Raw genomic sequence first — 19420 nt, forward strand, 5'->3', positions numbered from 1 at the left:
ATGCTCTTTTGGTTGGAGGCTTGAGGTAACGCTGCTGCTGTGTCGAGTGAGACGTCAGTGTTCGGTTAGATTTAATGGTTGAGGATGTTTGGATTGACTTGATGAACGTGCTCCTTTTTTAATATTGTATTGTTATTTTGATGTTGCAGTGTGGCCACACAGCATGTTATATAGTCTACTGTGTGTGGGGACATCGATGGATGTAGCAGTGATTGCTCCGAGTGGTTGCATCACTGTTTCTTGTTGTACGTGTGTAAAGTTTTGGTAAAGTTAGTGCGTCCTGCTTTGTTTGACCGGTAGACGAAAAAATCAGGGATTGTGTCTTGTGAGGGCGGAGTAAGTGTTTCCTTTTGCTTTTTTGGTTTTGTTTTAATTGTTTCTTGTGCCATTTGCCACTTCCTGTCCAAACCCGTTACGGATAATCAGGAGCCTTAATTCCTTCTGTGACTGACATTTAATATCTTTTACTGGTTATATTCACTAGTTGATTAAAGTAATGTGCGTGTGAAATAAAGCGTGACTTTGGTGTGTAGTGGTTTGTCTAAATCACCTCGGGTGTTAGATTATAAGATAAAATTTAAATACGGTGGTTGTACGTTTGGTTTTGTTAATTAATTCGTGTTTGGGATTCGGGTCTCAGATGCTACATTTGTCTGGGAAAAGTTTGCTGTTCTCGAGCAGCTCGGATACAACTGAATATATCTTCTACTCCAGTACCTTGTTGGTGTACAAATACAGTAATACTGGTACGGTACGTTGAGGTAGGACTATGATGTGCGCATGCACAGGGGAGCTGTAAGCTGAGCGCCACCTACAGATCATATACTGTCATCACATGTCATCCCGCAGGACAAGAGACGAGCAATCGCAGTAAGACTGTTTCATGTGCGTTTTAAAAGTTATAAAGAGAGAAAATACCACTGCACAGTTATTAACTATAAGAGTCTGGGGTCTCAGTGACCTACAGCTTTGATATTGCATTGAGGAGAATGGATGGAGGTGAGGTCACAGTGTGACCAATACGTTTGTGCTGAATTTAAAGAAATTCTTTTAAGGCAACTCTGTGAAATGACATTCACAAAAATGGGCTGGGTGGAAAAGAACAAATGTGGGGTCACAGTAACTGTGACCTTTGATGTTTGATCCCCAAAATCTAATTACTCCATCCTTGAGCGCAAGTAGATTTTTTTTTATTGTGCTAAATTTGAAGTTCCCTCAGGCATCCATAAACATATTGTGTTCATGAGAATGGGAAAGACTGAAGAGTCTAAAAACATGATGATGACTGCTACAGATGTCACCAGCGTGGAGGCATAAAAACAGTATAAAACACAATCACACATGGAGCTTGACTCAGAGGTGTTGAGTAAAACTATTGTTTTAATAAATTAAAATACATCAATAAACAAAACTAAATTGACACATAGTTACTTTTTCCTGAAGTTCTGGGTATTTTTTAAATCTGTTCCAAGGAGGAGGAGCAGCAGACCTAAATGCTGTTTTACCAAAATTAACCTGAGACTTTTGGAGGTTAAACAGGAAAAAACATTCTGAGATCTGACAAAATACTGCAAAGCACAGATTCACAAAGACCCAGAAAATGTAGGAAGGTCCTGTAAACAAAAGTCTAATGTGTTGACCCACTCTTATAAGAGACGTCCTTGCAACCAGAGAACAGTTTATAATGCTGAGCTCTGCAGAGCCCAGTGATAAATCTGAGGGTGATAAACTGTGTTTTAACAGTGTTCTTAAACAGATTTAACAGACTACTCTCCTTGTTTGTGTCGTATCACAGAAGTCTTAATTCTTCAGTTTTTATCTTTTAATTTCATTTTTAACACTTTAGTCTCAGTCAGTGATTTGTTGTCAGTGATTCCAAAAACGTCGTCCTGCTTATCGTATTGGAAATCAGTTGTACAAAAACTAGTTTTAAACATCTGTTTCTGTTTTTATGAAAATAACGTGAGCACATAAATTATTTGAATTCTCTCTTAACGAGTCATTAAGAATTTTGTTGTACTTGTTTAGTTAAAATGTATTAATGTTATACCCCCATTAATACATTTTAACTAAACAAGTACAACAAAATTCTGCTCCTTTTGATGAAAATGTCAGTTGACTCTGTTGCCCTGGTGATCAGCACTCTCTCCTCTCTGATCTGTTGTCCTCCCTCCTCTCTTGTCTCTCTCCTGGTCCCCAATCAGCCTCACTCTGTTCACCTGTTGCCTCTCCTTTTATATGCTTCATTCACATGTCCTTCTCTGCCAGATCGTCTCTCGCTTCACTTGAGCAACAAGCCACTCTCTGGCCTAGATAATCTGTGTGTCGAGTTTGAGTTCTGTTGTGTTTCTGGGATTTTATATTTATTCTCTGGTTGTCTGAGTTTCTGTTTGTTTTTGACAATTTGTTGCCTCCCTTCCCGGCAGCAGTGTTCCAGAGGACGCCTGTCTTTTTTTCTTTATTCAGTAAGTGACTTTTGTACTCTCTGTATGCAGATTAAGAACTTTGTGGAATGATTATTTAAGAAGAGGATTTTATTGCAAGTCTATGGATAAGTATTTGAGTTTCCTTCTCCCCTGCATCTTTTCAGTTGATACTTTCCTTTAGTTGCTACTTTTTTCAAGTCCTTCTGTGTTTTGTCTCCCTGGTTTCTTCCAGATGCTTTAGTTGCACTTTTAGTTACAGAAGTGTGGTAGAGGATAGAGTCTGACAGTGGTGGAAAAAAACATTATTCTGATGTTGTAATTACCAAATACAAAGACCTGCTACAATCAGATGATGATTTTAATGCTTTCACACAAAACAACACTTTTGTTTGTTTATTTCGTGTTTGGGATTTTAAGTTATTTTCAGATCTTCAAGAAAAATTTATACCTAATTATCTCTGATATAAACAAATTCATAGTGGATTATATATTAGACTGGGAGTCAAAAGACAGATGCAGGACAGTAAATACTGTTGTCCAAAGACGTATGAGAGCTATAATCACTGATAAACAGCAGAACTTTAGAAGGCCTCTGATCTGCTTCTATGTGATAACACTAGTTACGTTTGGTCACGCCTCAAAAAAAACATCAATAAAATATAAAAAAGCAGTTTGATGGTCAAAAATAATGTTTGTTGATCATTCAAGGCTTCAGTTTGAATATGAGTGGTTTAAACATCATGATCAGACACAACCACTAATAAAGTGTGAAAAGTTTAAAGTCCTTTCTCCTGAGTTTGATGTCAGTTTACAATTATCACCATAGTTTGTGAGAGTTTCACCATCATCACCATCAAAGCTAGTATCCAGTGTGTGAAGTTTAAGAAACATCAGTGACAATATTGACCTTGGTAGAAAAATCAGCCCTTGTTCATGCAGCTTATCAGACTGTAGAGACAAACAGCCTTAGTGATCATTTAGGTTGGAGGACTTGTTCAAACACACCTTCACCTTCCTGTCTGTGTATAAACCTACATTTCTCACACTGCTTTGATGATCTGACAGAAAAACAGGTCTGCAGTTTTTGTTGGAAGCCACATTCTGAAGGACAAAAGGAACAAATTTCAGTCCACAGCCTGTTTCAGATAAGCAATAAAGGCAGATTGTACAGTGTATTTACATTAATGATGAAGCAGTTTAACATGTGGCTAAAAGTAAAAACAGCCTCTGACAATACTGAACAGACTCATAGCTCCACTACAGAGAGAGAGATCACTGACTGGATCACACTGTAGAGGACGTTTAGACAAGATGAAGGCAAATTATATTTGTGTGTCTTTCCTTTAAGGACAATTTGAGAACTGAGGAAATGGCTGAGAATACAAAGAAGTAAAGGAGGAAAATGTTGGTGAGTTTTTTCGTTAAGAAAACTTTAGACACCAAAGGAAATGTCTGAGACTTAAGTGCATGGAAACACAGTCCATGTGAACATATTAGGATTCACATACACCTCTCTCACCCAATCTGTCTTCTCTGTCCAAAATGCCAAAATATCTTATACATTGTGACTTTTATCATATATTTATCTGGAAACCAGATGCCTACATAAGGAATATGTTTTGTTCTGATTAAAGAGAAGAATGTTGACAAACACCATCAGCATATTAATCTAATGTAACACATGACTGAGGAAAAAGAAAGTGAAAGTACATTTTGACATTGTTGATCAGAACTAAGACGACATTAAACAGAAAAAGAACTCTGCTGAAGACTTTACACTGAAAGTTGAGGAGACAATAATTTGGTGAGTTTTGTTTTTGAACTTTAACTCACAAATGGCTGAGAAGATTGAACTTTTTGAACGTTTCCTGAGCTGCCATGTGTGTTCAGAGACTTTCAGAGATCCTGTGTCTCTGAGCTGCAACCACAGGTTTTGTTCAAGCTGCCTGCAACAATTCTGGGAACGAGCTGAAAACAAAAACTGTCCTATTTGTAAAAGAAAGTCTTCAAAGGATTATCCAATTGTGGACTTTGCACTAAAAGAACTGGCGGATTCCTTTGCTGGGAGACTGAAACTTGTCTCATCTGAGACAGAAAGACAAGTAAAAAGATGGAAGGTGTTGTGTCATAAACATCGAGAAGAACCTAAATTGTTCTGTAAGGATGAAAATAAGGCTCTATGTCATGCCTGTGATTTTCCTCATCACCAGAGTCACAATGTGGTTCCTATAGAAGAGGGGTGCCCACACTTTTTTGGCTTTTGAGCTACTTTTAAAATGACCAAGTCAAAATGATCTACCTACTATATTAATACAAAACTTTTATTTATTTATGAATATATTGTGAATTCTTTATATGCAAAATATATGTTGGTGTAGCTTGCATAACTACATGAACCCACCCCGCTATCTTACTAGAGTTTTGCAGCACTTGGCATGGTGGTATGTATGCGCATGTGCGGTGACCCATGTGTCAGAAAGGGTCAGATGTCAGGCTGGCTGCCCTGTACATAAATCAAGTGACAAATTTCATAGTGAGGACGGATGATGGACTGACGTGTACTTTGTTAATTCCTTGCGATCTACCCACACTACCTTTGCGATCGACCAGTTGATCGCGATCGACTTATTGGGTACCCCTGCTATAGAAGAAGCAGTCAGTGACCTGAAGCAGCACCTGAAATCTGATTTAAAGGACAAAAGGAACAAATACAAACAAGTGGAGAAAAAACAATACAATGAAATGACTGAACACTCCAAGAAGCAGCTGTTGTCCACAGAGAAGCAGATCAGAGCAGAGTTCAACAAGCTCCACCAGTTCCTGAAAGAGGAAGAGGAGTCCAGACTGGCAGCTCTCAGGGAGGAAGAGGAGCAGAAGGGGAAGACTATCAGCTCAGAGATGAAGATGATTCAGGAGCAGATCTCCTCTCTGTCAGTCAGTATCTGTGCTGTTGAAGAAGACCTGCAGAAACACAACGTGCCATTCCTCAGCAGTTATAAACCCACTCAGACCAGAGCCAGAGTCCAGTGCTCACTGTCAGATCCACAGCTGCTCTCAGGAGCACTGATAGATGTGGCCAAACACCTGGGCAACCTGTCCTTCAGAGTCTGGGAGAACTTGAAGGACAAGGTCCACTTCAGTCCTGTCATCCTGGACCCAAACACTGCAAACCCCTGGCTCTGTCTGATGATCTGACCAGTTTGAGAAATGGAGACACAGACCTGCAGCTCCCTGATAATCCAGAGAGAAACACTGAATATACCAGTGTTCTGGGCTGTGAGGGCTTCAGCTCAGGGAAACACAGCTGGGAGGTGAAGATGGGAGATCATCCTTACTGGGTTGTTGGTTTGGCTAAAGAATCAGTTGAGAGGAAGGGACAACTATATGTCTCACCAGATTATGGATTCTGGTGTTTATTGTATAGGAAAAGAAAATACACTAATGGAGTTGGTGAAACTGTCACCGAGAAGAAGATTCTCCAGAGGATGAGAGTCCAGCTGGACTGTGACAGAGGGAAGGTGTCCTTCTATGACCCTGAAGACATGAGTCTCATCTACACTCACAGAGACACTTTCACTGAGAAACTCTTCCCATATTTCAGTGTTGGAGAAGCTGCTGATGCCAAAACCACTGATATTAAAATGTGTCAAACAGAGAATTTTCTGTCATGTTCAGAAATGTGAAATAACTGCTACATTATTTAAATCATGAAACATGTTACTGCTTCTTCTTGCCTTTTATTATTGGTTAAAAAAAAAACTTTAATATACCTCATTTAACAATACAGCAGCTCTGCCATTAATTCTACTTTTACAATGTTAGAATTTCTCAGTGTTTAATTTGAAAGTGTCAGAAATGTGATCATTTTGTTTCAGAGATGTGAGTTAAATGTCACAACTTTCACCATCAAAGTGTTTGTAGAACAGTTGTTAGTAGTTTATGTCTCTCTGAAATCATCATAACTTCACTCAAACATTTTGCTTTTTTTTCTTCAAACATATGTGATTAGGTTTCACGAGTCTTTTAATAGTTTTTACTCAGTCTCTGTGTCTGAAATACTGTTAATAAACCAAACTGGTTTTTAAACTAAAATTTACAAAGCAAAAAACAAAGTTACTGCTTAATATTCTGTATAGTTTGACTTCAATGTCTGTAATAAAGTAATAAGCTCTGCTACCTCCAGCTTTGCCTCCTGTCTTTTCTTCAGTGCCACTGTCTCTAAGTCGAACAACATCTCTGGTTTCACCACCGTCTTGAACATCTTTCCTTTCATTCTTGCTGATACTCTTTTATCATACAACACACCTGACACTTTTCTCCACCCGTTCCAACCTGCCTGCACTCGCCTCTTCACCTCTTTTCCACACTCTCCGTTGACCCTAAGTACTTAAAGTCCTGCACCTTCTTCACGTCTGCTCCCTGTAACCTCACTGTTCCACTTGGGTCCCTCTCATTCACACACATGTATTCTGTCTTACTGCGGCTAAGCTTCATTCCTGTTTTCCAGAGCAGACCTCCACCTCTCTAGATTTTCCTCCACCTGCTCCCTGCTCTCACTACAATTCACAATGTCATCTGCAAACATCATAGTCCAACCACCATCTGTCCTTCTGCTGATGTTGATTAAGTTGCTAAATTGTCTTTATGTTAGCTTAACGTAAAATGGTAATGTCACGTAATATGGTTTGAATTTATTGTTTTGTCTGTGTTTACTTTTTATAGCTCTTACGTTGGTTTGAGGGAAAGGATAAAGAAAATAAACTATTATCAGACCATCAGTAAGGCTTCATATTTCTGACTGGATGCTACATGTTTGAAAAATATTCTGATTGTCTGATAATGTGACGGATGCTGCTTCATGGTTTTTAATAAATTTATTTAGTGTTAAGCATAAGTTTTCCCACCTCTTAAAATAAGCATGTATCCACAATAGAATCTGACAGTTCAATAAGAAGCTTTTTCTCATGTGTTCTGCCCTCTGTTTGACTGCATTTCCAACTGCTAAAAGCCTTTATGTTAAGTTTTATGTACAGAGTTTTGTGTACTGCAGTTCCCCCTTCTGCTCAGACAACAGCAGTAATTTTAGAGCTTTGAATTCTCCTCAGAGGTACAGGAGCGTGGTAGAGGACAGAGTGTGACTGACAGTGGTGGAAAAAGAAATTATTAGTCTGATGTTGTAATTACCTAATACAAAGACCTGCTACAATCAGTACTACAGTAACCTTTGCACAAGTGTTTGTGCAGAGGACGATTAATCTGATTTCTCCTCCACCTCTGACTTATTTTGGAAACATGAGTCACAAATTTGAACTGTACAATGACAGAAAATCTGCTTCCTACTTTGTTTGCTGTGTTCATGTCTCTGCAGAATAAAAATGGTGACGGCACAGGAGGAGAGAGGAAACGAGAGAGAGAGAAAACGGTTTATACACAAAGGAAGTTTCATTTCAAAAAAGTTGTATTTTTAAAAAACACTGGAGTCAAACATATTAAAATAATTGGGGTAAAATGAGATCTGATGACATACATGTATTTTAATGATTCAGTCAGTTTGTTTCCACTTTTCGTTTATTTTCTGTTTGGGATTTTAAGTTTTTTTTTTTTTTCAGATCTTCAAGTACCTGATCATCTCTGATATAAACATACTTATAGTAGATTATAAATTAGACCGGTAGTCAAGAGACAGATGCAGGACAGTAAATAGTGTTGTCCAAAGGCGAATGAGAGCTGTAATCACTGATAAATAGCAGAACTTTAGAAGGCCTCTGATCTCCTCCTATGTGATAACACTAGTTAGGTTTGGTCACACCTCAAAAAAAATATCCATGAAATATAAAAAAGCAGTTTCATGATAGAAAATAAAGTTTGTGGAACATTCAGGGCTTCAGTTTGAATATGAGTGGTTTAAACATCATGATCAGACACAACCACTAACAAAGTGTGAAAAGTTTAAAGTCCTTTCTCCTGAGTTTGATGTCAGTTTACAATTATCACCATAGTTTGTGAGAGTTTCACCATCATCACCATCAAAGCTTGTATCCAGTGTGTGAAGTTTAAGAAACAACAGTGACAATATTGACCTTGGTAGAAAAATCAGCCCTTGTTCATGCAGCTTATCAGAGTGTAGAGACAAACAGCCTTAGTGATCATTTAGGTTGGAGGACTTGTTCAAACACACCTTCACCTTCCTGTCTGTGTATAAACCTACATTTCTCACACTGCTTTGATGATCTGACAGAAAGAAACAGGTCTGCAGTTTTTGTTGGAAGCCACATTCTGAAGGACAGACGGCACAAAGTTCAGTCCACAGCCTGTTTCAGATAAGCAATAAAAGCAGATTGTACAGTGTATTTACATTAATGATTAAGCAGTTTAACATGTGGCTAAAAGTGAAAACAGCCTCTGACAATACTGAACAGAGTCATAGCTCCACTACAGAGAGAGAGATCATTGACTGGATCACACTGTAGAGGACGTTTAGACAAGATGAAGGCAAATTATATTTGTGAGTCTTTCCTTTAAGGACAATTTGAGAACTGAGGAAATGGCTGAGAATACGAAGAAGTAAAGGAGGAAAATGTTGGTGAGTTATTTCTTTAAGAAAACTTTAGACACCAAAGAAAATGGCTGAGACTTAAGTGCATGGAAAAACAGTCCATGTGAACATATTAGGATTCACATACACCTCTCTCACACAATTTGTCTTCTCTGTCCAAAATGTCAAAATATCTTATACATTGTGACTTTTATCATATATTTATCTGGAAACCAGCTGCCTACATAAGGAATATGTTTTGTTCTGATTAAAGAAAAGAATGTTAAACTCTAATTAACAAACACCATCAACACATTAATCTAATGTAACACATGACTGAAGAAAAAGAAAGTGAAAGTAGATTTTGACATTGTTGATCAGAACTAAGATGACATTAGAGAGAAAAAGAACTCTGCTGAAGACTTTACAGTGAAAGTTGAGGAGACAATAATTTGGTGAGTTTTGTTCTTAAAGTTTAACTCACAAATGGCTGAGAAGATTGTACTTTTAGAAAGTTTCCTGAGCTGCCATGTGTGTTCAGAGACTTTCAGAGATCCTGTGTCTCTGAGCTGCAACCACAGCTTCTGTTCAAGCTGCCTGCATAAATTTTGGGAACAAGCTAAAAACAAAATCTGTCCCATTTGTAAAAGAAAGTCTACAAAAGATTATTTGCTAGTGAATTTTCCACTGAAGGAACTGGCTGATTCTTTTGCTGAGAGACTGAAAGTTGAATCATCTGAGAAAAGAGAGAAGAAGAAAGTAATGGTGGTGTGTGATAAACATGAAGATGAACCTAGATTGTTCTGTGAGGATGAAGACAGAGCTGTTTGTCCTGTCTGTGGGTTATCTCTCCACCAGAGTCACAAAGTGGTTCCTATAGAACAAGCAGTCAGTGACCTGAAGGAGCAGCTGAAATCTGACTTAAAGTCTCTACAGGACAAGAGGCACAAATACAAACAAGTGGAGAAAACATACAATGAAATGATTGAACACTCCAAGAAGCAGCTGTTGTCCACAGAGAAGCAGATCAGAGCAGAGTTCAACAAGCTCCACCAGTTCCTGAAAGAGGAAGAGGAGTCCAGACTGGCAGCTCTCAGGGAGGAAGAGGAGCAGAAGGGGAAGACTATCAGCTCAGAGATGAAGAAGATTCAGGAGCAGATCTCCTCTCTGTCAGTCAGTATCTGTGCTGTTGAAGAAGACCTGCAGAAACACAACGTGCCATTCCTCAGCAGTTATAAACCCACTCAGACCAGAGCCAGAGTCCAGTGCTCACTGTCAGATCCACAGCTGCTCTCAGGAGCACTGATAGATGTGGCCAAACACCTGGGCAACCTGTCCTTCAGAGTCTGGGACAAGATGAAGGACAAGGTCCACTTCAGTCCTGTCATCCTGGACCCAAACACTGCAAACCCCTGTCTCTATCTGTCTGACGATCTGACCAGTGCGAGACGTAGAGACACAAGGCAGCAGCTCCCTGATAATCCAGAGAGATGCACTAATTATTCTAATGTTCTGGGCTCTGAGGGCTTCAGCTCAGGGAAACACAGCTGGGAGGTGGAGGTGGGAGACCATCCTGTCTGGAATGTGGGTTTAGCTAAAGAATCAGCTGACAGGAAGGGGGAACGAACTGCTTCACCAGGTTATGGAGTCTGGTGTTTATTGCATCGTGATGGAAAATACACTAATGGAGTTGGTAAAACTGTGACAGTGAAGAAGATTCTCCAGAGGATCAGAGTCCAGCTGGACTATGACAGAGGGGAGGTGTCCTTCTATGACCCTGAAGACATGACTCACATCTACACTCACAGAGACACTTTCACTGAGAAACTCTTCCCATATTTTGATGTTGGAAAAGCTGCTGATGCCAAAACCACTGATATTAAAATCTGTCAAGCTGAGATTTAACAGTTCTAAGTGAAAATATTATTACACCTAAAATGTTTTATGTAGTTTTACTTCAGTGAGTGTTTTTAAAATAATACATGGAAATGATGGTTCATTTATTTTTTTAACCATCTTTACCAAACTTTAACATGGCTACAATTCAAGGCTGTTTCTGACCCCTGATTAAATTGTTCTGGTCAAGAGTGACTTCTGATATATTCACAGTTTCTCCTCTGAACATGTCCAAACCACCTCAATCTGGCCTCTCTGACTTTATCTCCAAAACATCTAACATGAGCTGTCCCTCTGATGTACTCGTTCCTGATCCTGTCCATCCTCGTCACCCCCAAAGAGAACCTCAACATCATCTAAGATTAAAAATTCATAGTTTATGAATCCGCAGCTTCTTTATTTGCTTCTTGCTTCATAAGCTGTTTGTACAGAATGAGCTCTGCTTAATAAACTGGTTCCACTGGTCAAAGTGTGTCTGTAATTTACATTATCAAAGTAATTTCACCTTCCTTCTTCGTGTTTTTTTTTTTTTTTTCATGGGTCGTAGAATATTTCCTGCCTCCACACAGTCTCATCCATCTGTAATAACTGCAGCCTGATGAAGATTAAAAACCACCAGCATGTTACAGTAATTCCCAGGAAAAAACACTTTTTACCTGGGAATTAAAAATGATGCTTATGATATAAATGTTCCAAACAAATAAAATACATTTCCTATAGCGAAACAACAGAAAGGGATATATATTCTTGTTTACAGATAATTTCAGACACACATTAGGGCCTTTTGTTTTTTATTGTTACTGACCTGTAAACAACAGTAAAATTATGAGACCAGACATTGGCTTGTTTTCTTTCCTTACTTCAGCCAGACTGATGTAGAGAGTGAGCCTGAGGCCACTTCAACTGTCTCACCTGGGTGATGAAGCCCCCTGTGGCATAATCGTGTACTACCTCTCCAAACAGATATTCAAAAGAAATACTCCAAATTATTTTTGTGTGTGGGTGCAAAACCTCTATTATCCTCTTGCCACCATGCTTGAAAAGTTTTCTAGGGTAAACACTGGCCTCGTTATGTGTGTGTTGTGTAGAGATGTCTGATAAATGTGTAAATAAATATGTATATAATTCACTGTAAATACTGAGCACCAGGTAGCCACAGCAACAGTGACAAGCCATTTTATTTTACTAATTTTTCTCCTGTGTTGGGTTAGGATTTTAGGTTCTGCATCCTGTCTTTTATTTTGGGGCTTGGTTAGATATGGTAAGGTTGGTAGATCTATTAGTGTTTGGAGCACTGCTAACCTCTGAAGTAAATAAATTGCTACGGTTTGGTTTTTGGAACACTTGCTGGTCTTGCTGGTTTTGCTTGGAAATGGAAAGGGGAGATTACATTGTATTATGTTTAGGTTCCCTAGACCAGGGGCATAACAAAGCCATACTGAACCTGCTGCCACCTCAACAGGACTCTGGATAATATCGCTGGATAAGCTGAGTCATATTCCAGTAATGATCACATTCATAGAAGTGTACACCGAGGTGGAGGGTGAGCTGCAATCTCCCATTGTAGCTTAGTAATCAACTCTAGATCTGATTCATCTATGTGAAGTGTAACTGAACAAAAGTAAAAAACTAAAAGCCTTCAACAGCTGATTGTGTTCAATTGGAGAAAGAGAGACGAGACAGAAGAAAGTAAAGGTTAAAAAAAGGACATCTTCCTTATAGAACTCTGAACTGTGTTACCACAAATTAATTTTATGTCCTACTTGTACCAGATTTTAAGGAAAACCTGTTTACACATGGCAATGTAAAGTATTTTCTTCCATTTAAAAACACAATCTGCTGTCTACACATATAGTAACTTTAGATTATGTAGCTGTAAAACACTTGACAGAAACACGTAGACAGGATCTTGTGGCTTCTCTCTTTACTAACAAAGCTGCAAAATTACACACAGAGCAGTGCACTGTTGTTAGCATAGTTCTGTCTCGTCTCAGCGCTGTATGACAGTGTGTCGGCGCTGCCTGTACACTCCGACAGGGACACATTTAACACATAACTAGTAGCAAAAGAATACATTTTGGCACCAATAATAAACCAGCACTACTGTAACATCAGTCCTCACACCTAAAATGTGTTTAGTTACATGCAAGGCAATTTAGAAAGGTGTCAATCAATTGTATCGCCACAAGGTTCGATTACTAATGTAAAAATTAGCTTAACTGCTGCTTGGTCATCACTAATATCTAACTCGTGCCAATACAAACTGAATGGCAGCAAACAGCCAACTTTCCCACTTCACTCATAACCCTCTGCTTTATAGGATACATGAATCCTGTATTTCATACCATGTCAGCTTACCTGCAAAATTACAGACAAATCAGTACACTGTTGTTAAAATGGTTAAGTCTCGTCTCGGCGCTATGTGACACAGGCCTCGCCGATACACTCCCGACAGGAACGTTGGCTAAAGGGCGTCTCCCTCTTGTGGCCAACATCGGTAACAACACTTCATCAAAGCTCACTGTGTTGTCTGTGTGCAGAAGACTGAAGTGTAGAAATCTCAAAATAAGGTAAACTAGTAAATCAAATGTGCCAAAAGAACAGTGTAGAATATGAACTTATGGTACAATGGGGTTAAATAAACAATATGTGTTTAACAACAAGCCCTGGCCTGTTTTAATTCACTGCTTTGGCCTCCATTACCATGAGGAACCTTTAAATTATTTTAGACCAGATGTCCTCACCAAAAACAAAATAAATCTCTAGAACTTTGCCAAAATTAGGAGCATCCTGTCTCAAAGTGACGCTGATAAAATACGTATTTTGGCCACTGAACATTTTTAATTTATATTAACTTTCTGCCACTACCTTTACACGTGTCCTTATGGCGGCTTCACTGTGTAACGCTCTTCTACTCTAACCTGGTTTATAATACAGCGCCCAAGGTCAGTTTACCAACAGGTCCTTGTAAGCACTTGATTATAAGGGGAAGATTTACCACGCCGTGTCAACGCTTTAATCAGGCCATGTTCACGTTTTTACCAAGCTATGTGATTATCTGACTACTACTCTAATGTGGAGCTCAGACAAGTATCCATCATGTGTTTAAGTTACCTGTATCAAGGACTTCACCAAGTACACATCCACTAAGGATTCTCATACCAAGTTTATGGCACGTAAGACAATTATGGAATCCAGAGCTATGAAACTTTTGCACTAGCACACTGAGTCACTAAAGAGGAATTTGGAGTTCTCTTCACTATCAGATTGGAGACTCACCACAGCTATGTTCCACGCAATCATTACCAGGCCTCTCTGTGTCTCGGATCCAGACCCCTAGATCTTCCTCACTTGACACTCCCCCCGCCATTGTCCTACCCTTTCTTCAAGTTACTCATCCTCGCCACATGTAAAAATCTATCTACTCTGCCAGGACCATACTCCACTCTTCCCCATAAGAACCTTGCTTCTCCTCTAGACTCCCGTTTCCCCACTCACACTAGTATGTCTCGTGTCATCTTTTGACTCCACATCTCACTAGTCATTGCCGTTATTCATCTGCATCTCCTCTCTCATAGACTGGAGTTCAACACCACCTAAACAGTTGGAGAACTTACTACATCTCCATCCTGCTTTGGCAACTATTAGATTTTATAATAAACCTTATTTAAACTGAGCGATTGTGTCAAGCCCCTTTATTGGGTCCAACCTCAGGCCTGGACGTGGTGATAACTGCACATGGTGATAACAGAGTGTATGATGTCACAAGCTGATGATTCTGGTCCTGAGGTGTTGCTCCTCCTGTGTAGAGGCTGTTCGGTTTCTCCAAGCTCTGAACACTCTTCACTACACACACTGTGTTTAACTGGTTTAACAGACGACAATGCTGCAGAGCTCTGATTGTTTGTGTCTCTGCATGAACATCTGATTTTATTTACAGAAACATTAGAGGTCAAAATATCTTATACATTGTGACTTTTATCGTATTTATGTCTAGAAACCAGCTGTCTACACAAGAAATATATTTTGTTCTGATTTAAGAAAAGAATGTTAAACTCTAAATGACAAACACCATCTGCTGGTGACAAAGTAGCATTACAGCATTTTAATGTAATGTAACACGTGACTAAGGAAAAAGAAAGTAAAAGTAGATTTTGACATTGTTGATCAGATCTAAGACGCCATTAAAGAGAAAAGAACTCTGCTGAAAGGAATATATTTAGAGACAATAATTTGGTGAGTTTTGTTTTCGAAGTTTAACTCACAAATGGCTGAGAAGACTGGACTTTTGGAAAGTTACCTAAGTTGCCATGTGTGTTCAGAGACTTTCAGAGATCCTGTATCTCTGTGCTGCAACCACAGCTTCTGTTCAAGCTGCCTGCAAAAATTCTGGGAACAAGCTAAAAACAAAAACTGTCCCATTTGTAAAAGAAAATCTTCAAAGGATCATCCAATGGTTAACTTTCCACTGAAGCAACTGGCTGATTCCTTTGCTGGGGGACTGAAAGTTGAATCATCTGAGACAGAAAAGGGAGAAGAGAGGAAACTAATGGTGTGTGATAAACATCAAGAAGAACCTAGATTGTTCTGTAAGGATGAAGAAAGAACTGTTTGTCCTGTCTGTGAGTTTTCTCTCCACCACAGTCACAAAGTGGTTCCTATAGAACAAGCAGTCAGTGACCTGAAGCAGCAGCTGAAATCTGACTTAAAGTTTCTAAAGGACAAGAGGAACAAATACAAACAAGTGGAGAAAACATACAATGAAATGATTCAACACTCCAAGAAGCAGCTGTTGTCCACAGAGAAGCAGATCAGAGCAGAGTTCAACAAGCTCCACCAGTTCCTTAAAGAGGAAGAGGAGTCCAGACTGGCAGTTCTGAGGGAGGAAGAGAAGCAGAAGGGGAAGACTATCAGCACAGAGATGAAGAAGATTCAGGAGCAGATCTCCTCTCTGTCAGTCAGTATCTGTGCTGTTGAAGAAGACCTGCAGAAACACAACGTGCCATTCCTCAGCAGTTATAAACCCACTCAGACCAGAGCCAGAGTCCAGTGCTCACTGTCAGATCCACAGCTGCTCTCAGGAGCACTGATAGATGTGGCCAAACACCTGGGCAACCTGTCCTTCAGAGTCTGGGACAAGATGAAGAACAAGGTCCACTTCAGTCCTGTCATCCTGGACCCAAACACTGCAAACCCCTGGCTCTGTCTGTCTGATGATCTGACCAGTGTGAGACGTGGAGACACAAAGCAGCAGCTCCCTGATAATCCAGAGAGAAACACTAAATATATTAATGTTCTGGGCTCTGAGGGCTTCAGCTCAGGGAAACACAGCTGGGATGTGGAGGTGGGAGACCATCCTGACTGGAATGTGGGTTTGGCTAAAGAATCATTTGACAGGAAGGGAGAACTATATGTCTCACCAGATTATGGATTCTGGTGTTTATTGTATAGGAAAAGAAAATACACTAATGGAGTTGGTAAAACTGTCACAGTGAAGAAGAGTCTCCAGAGGATCAGAGTCCAGCTGGACTATGACAGAGGGGAGGTGTCCTTCTATGACCTTGAAGACATGAGTCACATCTACACTTACAGAGACACTTTCACTGAGAAACTCTTCCCATATTTTGATGTTGGAGAAGCTGCTGATGCCAAAACCAATGAAATTAAAATCTGTTAAACTGAGATTTCTCTGTCATGTTTCAGAGATGTGAGTTAAATGTCACAACTTTCACCATTAAAGTGTTTGTAGAACAGTTGTTACTAGTTTATGTCTCTCTGAAATCATCATAACTCAAACATTTAGCTTTTTTTTTCTTCAAACATATGTGATTAGGTTTCACGAGTCTCTTAATAGTTTTTACTTTGTGTCTGAAATACTGTTAATAAACCAAACAGTTTTTTATGTATGAAACTAAAACCTACAAGACAAAACACAAAGACTTTGACTTTAATGTCTGTAATAAAGTAATAAGCTCTGCTACCTCCAGCTTTGCCTCCTGTCTTTTCTTCAGTGCCACTGTCTCTAAGTCGAACAACATCACTGGTCTCACCACCGTCTTGAACATCTTTTCTTTCATTCTTGCTGATACTCTTTTATCACACAACACACCTGACACTTTTCTCCACCTGTTCCAGCCTGCTTGCACTCACCTCTTCACCTCTTTTCCACACTCCCTGTTGCTCTGAACCATTGACCCTAAGTACTTAATGTCCTGCACCTTCTTTACCTCTGCTCCCTCTCATTCACACACATGATCACAGTTCCTCTAAAACTGCAGGTCTGACCTGAACATGCACTAAGTTTATCAGATTATCCAATCTCAGTCTCTAAACTTGACCTGACATGTGTGTCTGGGTCTTCCCAGGGTTTGGGTCTATCCCAGGGTCTGAGTCTTTGAGGCTCAAAGATGTTTCATTTTCATCCCAGGACTGATGCTGTGTGAAGTTTTCATGTGGATCTCTCTGGTGTCAGCTGTTGGCTAAACTACAACAACCACCTCCCACTGCTGCCAATGAACTCATCATTATCAGACTATTTAGATTTTACTTTATTTGAACGGTGAATATTGTTATGACCCAAGTCATTATGTGTGTTATTGTTATGTTGTCTTTTTCTCCTCCTCCTGTGTTTTGTGTGGGTGTGTTTTTATGTGGGTGTGTCTGAGGGGGTGGGGTTGAGCCACAGGTAGTCCATTGGTCCATTCAAACACAATGTCGCCACCTGATTGGACAGGATGGAGCGTCCTTCTCCATTTATATCCGATGACAGCCGCCCAGCCCCCGGACCTCTGCCACTCCCAACCAACCCAGCATTCTGTACACAACTACTGGACTTACAGAGAGCTTCGCACCTTGTTTGTAATTTGGAATTTTCTGTTAAGATTGTAAATAGAACTCACTGTAAATTATTAAGCACCAAGTAGCCACAGTAGGAGTGAGAAGCCCTTTTTGTTATTACCTTTTCTCCTGTTTTGGGTTAGGAGTTCAGGTTAGGCGTCCTGTCATTGGTTTTGCATTTATTTGGTTGTTTAGGTCAGACAGGGATGGTGTTAGAGTTTTGTTTGTTGTTTTGGGCATTGCTCACGTCCGAAGTTAATAAAAATAGTTACATATTACAACACTGGATCTGGTTTTTGATTGGGAATGAAAGCAGTGGTGGCACACATCGTGTTATGTCTAGGTTCCCCTAGACCAGGGGCATAACAATATGCTGAAGGATTTTATCACGGTGTGTAGATTTGTTAGATCAGCTGTTAAAAAAACAACTTTATGTAAGAGCAGAGAGGCAGAAAAGAGACATAATCACCATGGAGTGATGTCTGCTGGTTTTTACATCAAAGTCCAACCACATTTTAATAAAAGTGAAACAAACACAAAGTGGCCTGTTTGAGTCTAAGGTTTAAATATTCACAGTTTCTTTGCTTCTTTTGTCACTGCGCTGTTTCCTCCATCAATCTGTCAGCTGGGATTTCTTTATTCTTATTATAATAATCTCCTCACAGGCGACTGTCTGTCCAACATGCAGGTCAGTGCTGTTTAGAACAGTTTGTACAGAATGAGCTCTGCTTAATAAACTGGTTCCACTGGTCAAAGTGTGTCTCTGAAAACAGGGACAACTCTGTCCTTTAAGGTGGGAAAAGGACAAATACACAAACTACGGTGACTGTGATTCAACCCAGTGTCCTAAAATCGGTCTTCATGGACAAAAACATTTGATTCTCTGTCCTCCTGTTTCTGTAACCACACAGTCACATTATTCATCTGTTGTAGCAATAAACTATTTAAGGCACGTTTGTCTCTTTTCTCATCACATTTGTCTTGTTTGGGATGAATATATTGAGAGAAAAACAGCGCTCAAACAATTCACATTATCAAATTTATGCCGCCTTTGTCCTTCGTTGTTTTTTTCATGGGTCAGACAATATTTCCTGACTCCACCCAGTCTCATCCAGTTGATATAACTTTAGCCTGATGAATATTAAAAACACCAACATGTTACAGTGATTCCCAGGTAAAACCACTTTTTAGTTAGGAATTAAAAATGATGCATGTGATTTAAAATGAATATCATTAGATTGATGTGATAATAAGAGTCTGGGGTCACAGTAACATTCAGCTTTGACATTGCATTGAGGAGAATCGATGGAGGTGAGGTCACAGTGTGACCACTATGTTTGTGCTGAATTTAAAGAAATTGTTTTAAGGCAACTCTGTGAAATGACATCCATAAAAATGGGCTGGGTGGAAAAGAACAAATGTGGGGTCACAGTAACTGTGACCTTTGATGTTTGATCCCCAAAATCTAATTACATCATCCTTCAGCCCAAGTAGATTTTTTTTTTTTGTGCCATATTTGAAGTTCCCTCAGGCATCCATAAACATATTGTGTTCATGAGAATGGGAAAGACTGACGAGCCTAAAAACATGATAATGATGATGACTGCTACAGATGTCACCAGCATGAAGGCATAAAAACAGTATAAAACTGTCAGGATCTTGTTGCACTTCCTGTCCCTGGACTTTTATTTTGGGGCCCCTTCTCCTTACTTCCTGTCCCTGGTTC

General features: G+C 39.6%; 2 protein-coding genes and 1 pseudogene across 2 annotated transcripts; all 3 read left to right on the forward strand.

The window, feature by feature from the left end:
- Window positions 1–4976: 4976 nt before the first annotated feature.
- On the forward strand, window positions 4977–6608 carry LOC137136175 (nuclear factor 7, brain-like; annotated as a pseudogene).
- A 91-nt stretch (window positions 6609–6699) lies between these two features.
- Window positions 6700–11709, forward strand: LOC137136649 (zinc-binding protein A33-like). Its single transcript, XM_067522243.1, has one exon. The coding sequence runs from the start codon at window positions 9448–9450 to the stop codon at window positions 10864–10866; it is 1419 nt and encodes a 472-aa protein (XP_067378344.1). The 5' UTR covers window positions 6700–9447; the 3' UTR covers window positions 10867–11709.
- A 3309-nt stretch (window positions 11710–15018) lies between these two features.
- Window positions 15019–16978, forward strand: LOC137136652 (zinc-binding protein A33-like). Its single transcript, XM_067522245.1, has one exon. It carries the CDS (start codon window positions 15125–15127, stop codon window positions 16532–16534), a length of 1410 nt encoding a protein of 469 aa, XP_067378346.1. The 5' UTR covers window positions 15019–15124; the 3' UTR covers window positions 16535–16978.
- Window positions 16979–19420: the final 2442 nt, after the last annotated feature.

The sequence above is a fragment of the Channa argus genome, chromosome 11, assembly GCF_033026475.1.
Source record: "Channa argus isolate prfri chromosome 11, Channa argus male v1.0, whole genome shotgun sequence".
Taxonomy (NCBI): Eukaryota; Metazoa; Chordata; class Actinopteri; order Anabantiformes; family Channidae; genus Channa; species Channa argus.

Coding starts and splice junctions, on each gene's coding strand:
- LOC137136649 (XM_067522243.1), top strand. CDS start 9,448: ATGGCTGAGAAGATTGTACTTTTAGAAAGTTTCCTGAGCTGCCATGTG.
- LOC137136652 (XM_067522245.1), top strand. CDS start 15,125: ATGGCTGAGAAGACTGGACTTTTGGAAAGTTACCTAAGTTGCCATGTG.